Here is a 12,079-nt window from a genome sequence, read left to right as displayed (position 1 = left end):
TATTATTAATCTTGAACAGTTGTCAATTTGAACTCATATATAATAATAATATACATATATTATGTACATCTACTCGTATTAAATTATTATTAACTATATTGCTGTATTTGAAATATAATACTATCACGAATAGGGGCAGACATAATTGATTGGACGTTGGGAAATTTGAATTGTAAATAACATTTTAATCATAATATTTTAAGAATTTTTTAATTTTAACATTGTTATATTTTTGACGTGTTATAACAAAACAGATACCACTTTTATGTTATTTTGTTTTTTCATTGTCAATATGAATACGAGTATGTTGAACATGTTTATTAATTATAAATTTTAATATAAATTAATAATATAATAGTATTTTTATTTAATTATATGATTAATCGGCTACGGTTAATGGCCTAAATGGAACAATATGATTGCAGGCAATTGTAATATACTTACTGCACATTTGGTAGCTTCGTTGAGCGCTCCGATCCAACGATCCGCGTTTTCTGCACTGTTCGCTGCTATGTGTAACCTTGTTTTCTTGTGGTCCTTTTTTTCCAGTCGAAAGCTGTACATTCTTCCCGTGTCCGATGTCTGCACGACAGTGAAACCTTTAAGATTAAGTGCTCCGAGAGGATGTCTGTCCTATAAGTATAGTCATTCATTAATATCCAAAGCAAAAACTATGATGGACTAAGCCTGAAAAACGTACTCTCTTCAAAGACGCAGATTTATAGTAATAGAGACAATTATCGGTCTTGAGACAAAAATATCTGGGCTGCCAACAGTTTTTCATTTTTTTCGTCCCGATGCTAAATTTCCATAGTTTACTGGCTATAACAATGCGGTTTTCTATTTCGGATGGATTGATCACGGGCGTTAGGATATCACAGGTTCTGGCGACTTCCAATTCCAATACGTCAGAACCACTATGTGCAACATTAACGAATTCCGAGTGTGACGCATCGAGGACACACATGTCATTGATGCTGATGATTATGTCTCCCACTTGAAGACCGGAGTTTTCTGCAGCTGTTCCCGTTTCGATTGCAGAAACTACGACTGGTTTAGCACCATGAATACGAAAACCGAACTCTCCAGATTCACGTTTTACCATTAAACGTTCGTCGCTATCTGTAAATATTTGAGTTCAATGTTAATATTTATTTAATAGCCAAGAGTTTTAAAACATACCAAAAGATTTTGAAGCGATTCTTTTGAACATTTCTAAGCTCGATTTTCTGTGTATCATTCTGTGCGTGATTGTTTGATATTTTAACCGGAACTCGTGTTCTGAACACGTGGATTCTATAGAATCTCTTCGTTTCAACTCAGGTGAACATTTAATTTCTGGGTTAAGAAAAATAATACGAAATATATTGAGTACACAAGTCTTAAAAGATTATAATGAAATGATTAATATGGATGCATAGTACATATTTATTTGATACCTGGCAAATCCGAAGGCTTTTTCCATACATAGAACTCTTCTATTTCGTCTATGTATACCCATGAAAAAGATGTAAACGGCGTTGTGTAGACACCTGACCAATCATCATCATCTGAATGAAGGCTAGAACTACTTCCATTTAATCTTTCCATACTTACATTAGTCGATCTAGCCATTGGTCTATGAATAAGTACATATTATGCCAAAACGTTTAACTATATTTTAGTTTTTAGTTTTTTACTTACCTCCCTTTTTCGTTTATATGTTTTACTCTTTCTTCAGATTTAGCTCGAGTTTGTTCTGACCTAGTGTTTCGTCTTCTTTCTTCTGAACGATATCGTTTTGTCGATCGTTTTATAGGTGTTGTAGGGGGTTCTTCTGGAGAATCTCCAAAACCTTCAGGTGGCTTAACAATATTAATGGCATCGCTATTTGAGTTATTAATATAATCCACATCGACTTCGGTATTGCACCGTGTACATCTAGATAATGATATTCTACTGCACGGATCACTGTAGAAAACTGAATCACTCCCTGGGCTGATAGAACGCAGGGATTCCGCGCTCACTGTCTTCAAGTTCAAATTATTCATTTGAGATAAATAATTAATCTGAGACGACTTTGCTTGTGATGAACATTTAGGTTTGTCTTCTAGATGAAATTCAGTTTTTGATTTTTCCGTAGTATCTAGAGTTATTTGCGGGTTTCTAAGAATTTCAGGAAGTGATTCTCTCCGTTTTTCTGGTTTATTTACTACCGATGGTTTTTTATCATTAGAGCTGAAAATAAATATTAGGTGTGAATATGTGATATGATGAAGTTTAAAATTTTTATTTTTTTTTAACTTACTTAATTAGTGTTACAGCTCCTATACTTTTTCGTCTAGGACTTGGCCTCCTGCGCCGTTCTGGAGCTTTTGAAGACTCATCAGAAGAATAGACAGGTAATGATATTTTATTCGCAAAACCATTGCCCATCAATTTCTAAAATACAATATTTTTTTTAGTAAACTTCACTCAAAATATAAAAAAAATAATCAAAAAGTCATTGCCTTAATTAAATGTGAATTAGTATCATCTGTATGGCATTTGGCTGTTATGCGGTTACCTGTAAGATATTAATAATTAATACATTAAAGTAATTCATTAAAAAAAAAAATAATCTATACGTCATTACTTGATATTAAATCCGGATTATTCAACTTATTTGGTTCTTCTAAAGTCTTTAATTTGCTTTTTGGTATAGATCTAAAATTATAGATTATTTGAACGAAAATAAGTTTGTTTCACAATTGGACGTATCAAATTCAAACAATATAGTTTGTAGGTATAAGTAAAAAAAGCAATAGAGTAGTGCACAGTAAGCGATAATCGATTTTTAAATTATCTAAGCTTTACACATGCATTTTCATGAAATATTATATTATTTGTATAATATGTACAAAATATAAATATATTATATATTATAGTATAATTCCGAATGTATGTTATTCTTCAACCTCCAATCGCGGCCTAAGATAAGAATACTATGCTTAACGACCTGCAACGAGCGGACCCTAATAAGCTCTATTTTCTTGTCTAGAATTTTGCTTTATTACAACCTATCGTTAATGTGCTCACTTAGCCAATTTTAAGATGGATTTTGGTCTTGTATTCTCGTCTGATGACCCAGAACTCTTATTATCCTCTATACTGCACTTCACGCTGTAACTAAAATAGTGATTGTGTTTATTCACTATCGAAATATAATGTGTTGTTGTTGTTGTTGTTGTTGTGATTGTTCTTTTAAAATTTTTTTTTTTTTTTTTAGGTGAAACAAACTATCAAATGTGGTAGTATGTTATATGAAGTATAGAAAATGTGTGCTTGTCATGCATATAATAGATTGAGTAATAAAATGACAAATGTATAGAGAAAACGTAAAGAAACCAACAATTCATACGTGTAAGAGAACGAAAGATTATGAATAATATATTTTTGAAGTAATAGAAACAAAATATGTGTACCTTCCTGACGTACTGCTTTCATCATCACTCGAGTCTTCACCATCTCCTAGTTCTTCATCAATTGGATCACTTGGATCATGCGTAGTCTGTAAATATTTTAAATAGCCATACCTCTTATATTATACGAATATATTACTTTTACTTTTTTGATACACTTACGTCATGATCAAAAATAGGATGAGGCAAACTGTATTTTGAAGATTCACTATCGAATGAACTACTTGTAACTGATGGACCTTGTGTTGGGGTAGTAGTGTAAGAAGTACTGTCTGTAGCTGTCACATAATCTTCAGTAGAAGTTGAAACTTCAGACGGCTCTATTACCGTTGGACAATTATTTTCTAAAGTGTTTTGACTATTTCCTTGTTGAATTAGGTCTGAAGACTTCAATGGAAGATCGGTATACCTTATTATTTTCTTTTGTACTACATCACATACGTTATCTTCTTTTAACTTTATTTTCTTGGATAAACTTTCAAACTGTAATACCTATGCAATTACATATATTACAATATTATACAAAGCGGAATACATTCAATACAAATATTTTAAATTCAAAAATAATAAATAAATAGTATTAATTATTTTCTAATTAAATATTAATAATGTTTAATATTTAGGTATTAGCCATCAGGAGGTTCATATTTATCTATTTTGAGGTTCCCATTTTAATTTTACTTAAGTCACATAATTACTTAATATTAATAATTATTATTATAAAGGTGTTTTTGATGTCTAAAATGTAAACTATAATATTTATTTAATCATCTATTGAGTAGATAATTAAAATATTAAATAATTAAAAAAAAAAAAATGCTAAATTTTCTGTGGCAGCAAACTAAATCAGTATTTTTTTTTTTTTAATGTGATGAGACTTATTTACAACATTCTTGTTGGTTCCTGTTATAAATTCTTAAACTATAGAAGTATAATTAGTAATTAGTATTTTAAGTTATATATAATAATATTTATGGTATATTAAAAAGACCAAATTTTTGAAGTACTATATAAGTATCCTTTTTAGAGATGGGATCAACTAGATATTTTTAAAGTTTTAAAGTATTATTCCTATAATTAATCTTTAAAATAATATTTTACAAACATACATTACATAATATTATATTGTTTATTCGAAACTTAATATTATAAATTTAAAAAAAAACCAACAACAAATATTTCCACTTTACAAATAATACAATTCTACTTTGATAATCTAATAATAAACTTAAGCTTATAATCATTTTTATGTTATTTTATATTCTGAGTTGACTAATTGAGTAATAATTACAAAGATGTAGTTTTTTTATATTTCAAGATTGGATCTAATTGGTATATTAGAAGTCAAAAGAAAAAATTCTTAGTGATTTTCAGTATATGGGAAAAACAAATATAGAGAAAAACGGAAATTCTTACGTAAAACTAGTTTTCAATAAAATTTATTTTATTGTATTGCATCAATTCAAAAATAAATAACCTTAGAGATTTATGCAGTTTTAATCAAATATTTATATATTTTTAATTACAATACCAAAGACATGAACAAATTAATCAAAAAATGTTTTTACTATAATCGTTAGTGAATATTAAAAAAGGTAATTTTTTATTGGAATTTTAAGTTGATATGAGTATATCAAAAATTATAATAAATTTAAATAAAAGTTAAGGATTATCGTAAATAACAGCTTGTAGTATTATATAAAATTATATTTTAGCAATTATTACATGGGTACAAATGGTACAATACAATGAAATATATTTTTCTGCCACAAATATTAATTCATCTTAATCAAAATGTATTATATTTTAGTATAATAATATTATAATATCTCCTTATAAATAAATTTAGGTTGACAGAATCATCTCCGATGAAAATAACTTTTTATCGAATACAATAATTATCACTGTATTGATTTCGAATTTTAACTCACAACTTAAAGTGATAATCTCATTGATGAAGTACGCTCAATATCTACTATACTAATTTTTCATTTAAATTCTACTTACAGTAGCTTGAGATAGATCACTCGGTTCTTGTTCATTCGAAGATGATGGCGTTTTTGCTCTACATATATTTGGTGACTCGGATAAACAAACACTACTTTTAGACTTATAAATTCCTTCACAAAGAATGCTTTCATTTTCATGAAAATCTTCCAAAGAACCTTCAACAGTCTACGGATAAAAATAAATTTAAGCATTAAAGTTTTTTGGCTACTCATATAAAGAAAAACAATTTTTTTTTCATAGATTAAATGAGTACTGCCTAAGAAAAGAATATTCATTATTCTCAAACATATTATGTTAAATTAATTTAATCATGTTATGCATAATTATTTTTTATGCTCGCATAATATATATCTATATGTTTAATATGTTTTTTTTAAAGTTTGATGATAATATAATAAAACTAATTAAACATATATAATATTAATAATAGCATTTGGAATTTGTATTTGAATATAAGTAAACGATTGATAACTGGTTGAACAGATAGTACGAGTATATACTATAATTTTTAATAATTTTAACTGTGTAATGGTAATATAACAGTTTTTTTTTACGATTTTGTTGATTAATCCATAGTTAACAACGTTTCAATTAAAAAAAAATATAAATGATATGATTTTAAATATCGGATAAGTCTATTATTATTAAAATAATATACATATACCGAATTATACTTACACAAGAAGCAGCTACTAAGTTTTTGTAGCATTGTTCACCGTCAGACACTGATGCCTCTACATCCTCTCGACTTCTACATCTTGCTATCTCACCAATTAGAATTTCACCATCTGACACGGTTTTATGTAAGATCGTTTTGTTTTGCTTCCGATATGGAGGATCTTTAGGCTCAAAGTCAATTAATATCTCATTACTGAAAGGTGGTTCCGATGGTCTGCGATATAATATATTAATGGATGTTATAATTAGATATAGATTATTACTTCATTATATTATAATATAAATTATTCGTAATATTATAAACAATATATATTATAAGCATATATTCTGCGTATGAAAGAAATCGGAGGTTAAAAATTGTTTTATTAAACTATAAAGTAGGTATAAACTTTAAAATTAATTTACTTCTTTTAAAATGTATATAATTCTATATATATAACGCTCAAAGGTAATTAGGAATGATTAATTTTATATTGGATGTGGGCGAGAATAATGTACGAAGAAAAATCAACACGAAGTGATGCAATTCTAAGGAATAATAAGATTAATGAATTGATGTTTACATCATGTAGATACTACCCCATCTAGATCTACCCCGTCATTATAATTTTTATGGATTTATACTTGTAATATAATCTAATTTAACTCACAGATCTTTCAACTCTCGTGTTTTTGTCATTAATATATTTTTATTTTATTAATATTTGAGATATATAACTTAAAATAAAATTATATTTATAAAATGATATATTTTTTTAATATAAATGAAGAATACAAATCTTAGCTCTCGTAGGTATGTAAGTAGTTTACCTAATAATTGATTTTGGTATCTCATTTTGTTGTGCATTTTTTTTCGTTACTGATTTAACTTTATGTGGTGTTGCTGGACTTGTATCTCGTGCTCCGTCTGTTTGTGTAGCTTGAACCTTTTGTGCTCTTTTTATCTTTTCTATAATATAAAAATATACTATATGGTTACTTAGTTGATATTAATATCAATAATAATAACTGTTTGATATTTGTTTTTGGTCTTTAAATTATCATTATATTGTTTATAAATACCTAATACAATGATTTTTGGAGATTCAACCGAGCAAACAGGTTCCGGAGTTTTTCTTCCATCAATTAACCTTTCTAATGATTTACTACTGTTGGCTGATTTTAAAGAAACATTATCGAATGAGGTCACAGTGTGTGATCTGGCAAAACTGACATGTCTCATTCTGTAAATATACATAATAAGAAATTATTATAAAGTATTAAAATGTGAATTTATTTATATTTACTCACATTATATCTGTATAGCATAAATTTGCATATAAAAGCAGTAATAACGAATATTTTAATTTAGGTATTATTTAACTTTTTCTAATACTATCTTATTTAATAAAATATTAATATTAGATTTAAAATTTTCACTACGTCTTTTTATAGTATAAATTCAATAGTATGTTATAAAATAGTTTATAATGCAGTTAAATGTTTTATAATATTTATACGTTAATTAATAGTAATAAAAATATTTATACATGAACAAATAAGGTATAAATTAATTTTAATTTAAAATGATGTGTTAATGCTTAAGTTAATATATATTATAAGATATCTACACAAAAATAAATTAAATAATATTACAATCACATTCAACTCTTTCAAAATATGTGTCTCTTATTACCTATTATATATTTTATATTATAATTGTTTTTAGTGGTTATACGCTTCAAAAAATTACTGTAATGCATATACATTTATTTTATGTTAATAATTGTTTGCTTTCAAACTTAATTAGGTTTTAAATGTATAAATATTTAATTAAAAAAAAAAAAAATTATTAGAGTGTGAAATGAGATTAAATTCTACATTGGAGTCGGTTGGATGTTGGCATTTATAATATTAATGTGTTGATATTGGTGTGCGAACTGAATGAATAAAGCATAAAATATAGCTAATGTATTTATAATCTATGTAAAATAATATTAAATTATGGAATATTCTGAACAAAGATATAAATTACAGGGTTTCAAAATAATATATGCATAGTACTTATTTTACTTTTTTCTATAATTTAATATGTAAGCGTATATTATAAGTTAGATACGCGAACAAGAAGACAATTTTACATACATTTTGTAATAAATGTATAGCGAATTGTTTATTATATATTAGTAAATAAATTATAAATTAAAAACTAAAAACTGAATTACGGATTTTATCGATGATATTTTATTGATATTATGTAATATGTTTAAATTATGAAAATTTAAATAAATTATAATTTATCTTATTTTTGCCTGAAAATTTCAGAATGTTGGAGTTTTCAAAAATTTTTATACTTATTGTAAAATATAATCAAATATATTTTTCTGTTTACACAAAATAATATGTACTACGGTGTTATTTGTTATAGTTTTGTGTTTCGATATTAGTTATATTCATCGGCCGGCGCGTTGTATAGGCAATTTTGGTACATCATTATCTTATCTATGTGCCTTTCAAATGGTATTCGACTTTATTTTTTTTTTTCGCGGCAATGACAGCAACGTGCTTGCTAACTACTGGCGTGGAAAAATTCGATTACTGTTTAAACGCAAATGATGACAATTCAAGGAATCTGAATAGTGCGATTATGGAGTGACTATTTTAGTGATAGAGATTTTTGTGAATGAACTATACAAACACAGAAACGTGTTTAGAATTTTAATTTAATTTATTTGATTTTCCTCCCATATCATCACAATTGTAAATAGAATAAACTTGACAATGTCAGAATACTATACTTTTATGTGGGGTGCTAAATTATAGGTGAATAACTATGTATATTATAATATTTGTTATAAATGCAATATATATGCATCCCAGTGCCTACTACACTTATAAAAACGTATTTGATCACTAGATAAGCTGATATGGTATTAAAATGATATTTTTAGTCATTTTTAACTAGGTTCATTTTTGAGCTACGTATTTATTCAAATATTGATTTTGTTTTAGAATTTTTTAGTGAATATTTTTATTGATATGTGATGCTTAGGTGATAATGATGAGAATATTTTATCAAGGTTTTATTTAAATTTTACTTACCTAAAGCTATGTATCATGGAAAATTTAGCCCGAGAGTAGGTCGTAGCATATTATAATAATAATATAATAAACAGAAATAGTATATTCTACTGTACAATATTTTAATGTAATTGTTTCAATTTACGATTAACCCACTTTTCACGTTACAAAAATTAAGGTTTTTACAAAATACCGATTACAGTCAGCCGTATAGATTTGTAACTGTTGTTGTATATTTTTATGAATGAATTTTTGATTAATTGCAATAAAAATAATTTAATTTCTATTTTAATTTCATTAATTTTGCTTAGAGAATATAATTAAACAAAATATTAAATTAAGTTTTCAGTATAAATTAGGTAGGAATGTGATCTCATAAAAAAATTAATATCTGAACCTCAACTGTACTAAAAAATTTACTTATTCATCAAGATGGTTTTTTTTTTTTAGCACAGTTTTTCGACTTCTCTTTTGATGCTATCTAATTTATTGATTTTTGTTTAATCAGTACTCTTTGTTTATGGTCTCATGTACCAGCTATTGTGTATTTATCTACAAAAATATATATCGCTGTAAACTGCAGTGTAATTACCTGGAAGTCGACTGTGGCGGTGCTGGCGGAGGGGGAGGAGGAGGTAAATAATGAGGTGTACATAGATGGAATTCGGGACAATCGAATCCGCTGGACCGTCCGTGGCACGTCGGATGACACGTCCTGTGTGGACAACCCTATAAAAATGCCATATCGTTAAATAATTTATTATGGTAAGATTTATACTTTTTATTTGTAACAGAGATTCACATTATATTACATATAATACTCTTCTATACAGTCATTCAGTATACACAATATGAACATATAAATGAGCTGTAAACTCTTAACTATTTCTTCTCGTGGTCATGATACGACCCAATTATTATCTTTGATGTTTTTGGATGTTTTCCATGTCATATTTTCAGTGGTGGCTTTTGAACGGACGAGCAATGGGCATCAATTATGATGAGAAATGAACTTGACGCGGTATCTACCGCAAACGGCACTCCTTATCACTAAACTCATACACAACACCGTTGACAACACACACACACCACATCACAGCGTTTCCCCGACCGCACAATATGTCGTGAGCACAACTGGCACTGGCGGCCTATCATGCTGTATGGTTTTTACTGTGCATATTGACGTTTCCGAAAAATTATCATTATTATTTCCTCTCACATCATTCACCGATATTACTGTCCGGTTCGCCGTTACGTTTTAATACCAATGTTGTAGGTACGTGTTCTACCCAATGCCTACCCACGAATTAGCAGTTTTTTTTTTAAACTATAAACTATCAAGTAAAGAAAATTTTTAGTCACATTAATTAATAATGTTCATTGTCATCATGACGACGATCTTTAACTTTTTCGATGTTACAAACTTACAACTAAAGTTTATAATATTATAATGTGATTATACTTCATCTTCGGGAGGCCAACATTTATGGCGCCTGACAGCCGGCGATCGTTGACATGAAGGTGGTGGCGGAGCTTCAGAAATGTCCGATTGGTGGCAGTGATGCACAGGAAATGCGTTAGGATGGCAGTGATGATATCTCGACCACCGCGAATATGGAGCGCAGTCTGCGGGCAGTCGCTTGTACAGATCCTGGAGGTTCTCATCACTGGGTATTCGACGCCGAACGCAGGCTGTCAACAGATTCGGTGAGCTTCTAGCACCACAAGAAGACTCCTGGAAAATGTGTAAATGTAAAAAAACATAGTTTATTACAGTCAATACTTTAACTAAAAATTCCAAAATATGTCCTATGGTCGTAATTTTTTTTTTTCATAATAAAACATTAAACATAATTCATAACATCTAGAAATAATGAGTTGTATTAAAATTAAAATGTTTTAGTTTTTGAAATAAATACATATAATAATATACAACTATATTATAATATGAATTTTATATTCTTGCAAATTAAAAAAATATGTATTCAGATAAGTAATATAAAAAATTAATTTTCTTACTCTGTGACTGGATATGCATCCAAACAATGCTGGAGGCTGTCTGACCCTGTTTAATACTTGTAATTGCTTATCGCTTAGGCAGTACTGTTCCACAATATCTTGTTTGGAATAAAATTGCTGGCTCCGATTTTTTGGCCCTAGCTTTTTATTATCGTCTGGAGGATCCATTGAATCACCCGAGTTTATGTTAGCCTATAACACAAAATAATTTTACATTAACAGTAAAACGTTTACCAAAAGGGTGACGGATAAAAGAAAAAAAAATCATTTTTATATTTATAATTATTGCATATATATTAGTTTTAATAATAAAATAATTTAAAAAAACAGTTATTTTACGTAGTTATGAACCCTGAGTTTTTCATAGATCATTTTTTTTATTTTACAAGTACTGAAGAACGTATGTAATATAATATGCCTGTATACCTATTATAATACGAGAGTTCAATATTCTATTAATAAGTTTCTATACTATTATGATGAACGGTGACATATAACAGATTTTGATGGATAATCAAGGGTTTGCTGTAGTTATCATTGCCATCACAATGTCGTATTATAAACTAATTAATAATTAATTCATAATAATATTAATATATCTATACAAATTTTAAATGTTGGTAAATAATATTTATTATTATACAATGTTAATTATCTAAAACTACTTGTTCATAATACAAGGTATAATTTTTGTCTTAAATAATTAAAAAGTTTTATCGAAATTCATAGTATTTTGCAGAAAATACAAATAAATTTTAATGATCTTACAAATATAATATTAGACATTTTTTTCCTAGCACAAAAATATAAAAATATATATTTAGAGTACGATTATAATAAATAATAAACAATTATTTTCTTTACGTTTAACA

General features: G+C 27.6%; 1 protein-coding gene across 4 annotated transcripts in view; it reads right to left on the bottom strand.

The window, feature by feature from the left end:
• The window catches only part of LOC114132008 (uncharacterized), a 155,909-nt gene that overhangs the window by 3,782 nt on the left and 140,048 nt on the right, over window positions 1-12,079 (bottom strand). For 3 of the 4 annotated variants that reach the window (XM_050202010.1, XM_050202006.1, XM_050202013.1), the window contains 18 exons: window positions 11,208-11,399; window positions 10,651-10,923; window positions 9,781-9,917; window positions 7,191-7,351; window positions 6,939-7,077; window positions 6,129-6,342; window positions 5,448-5,615; window positions 3,603-3,932; window positions 3,444-3,529; window positions 3,058-3,147; window positions 2,615-2,685; window positions 2,490-2,545; window positions 2,288-2,421; window positions 1,684-2,217; window positions 1,440-1,618; window positions 1,183-1,338; window positions 701-1,122; window positions 445-633 (listed from right to left, as the gene is read on the bottom strand). In XM_050202010.1, coding sequence (XP_050057967.1) covers window positions 445-633; window positions 701-1,122; window positions 1,183-1,338; window positions 1,440-1,618; window positions 1,684-2,217; window positions 2,288-2,421; window positions 2,490-2,545; window positions 2,615-2,685; window positions 3,058-3,147; window positions 3,444-3,529; window positions 3,603-3,932; window positions 5,448-5,615; window positions 6,129-6,342; window positions 6,939-7,077; window positions 7,191-7,351; window positions 9,781-9,917; window positions 10,651-10,923; window positions 11,208-11,399 — 3,531 coding nt within the window. The remainder of the gene's footprint in view (window positions 1-444; window positions 634-700; window positions 1,123-1,182; window positions 1,339-1,439; window positions 1,619-1,683; window positions 2,218-2,287; window positions 2,422-2,489; window positions 2,546-2,614; window positions 2,686-3,057; window positions 3,148-3,443; window positions 3,530-3,602; window positions 3,933-5,447; window positions 5,616-6,128; window positions 6,343-6,938; window positions 7,078-7,190; window positions 7,352-9,780; window positions 9,918-10,650; window positions 10,924-11,207; window positions 11,400-12,079) is intronic. The other variant, XM_050202016.1, reaches the window with a different exon arrangement.

This window comes from Aphis gossypii, chromosome 1 (assembly GCF_020184175.1).
Source record: "Aphis gossypii isolate Hap1 chromosome 1, ASM2018417v2, whole genome shotgun sequence".
Taxonomy (NCBI): domain Eukaryota; kingdom Metazoa; phylum Arthropoda; class Insecta; order Hemiptera; family Aphididae; genus Aphis; species Aphis gossypii.
The sequence above is the reverse complement of the archived record's forward strand: the minus strand, read 5'-3'. Positions and strand labels throughout refer to the sequence as shown.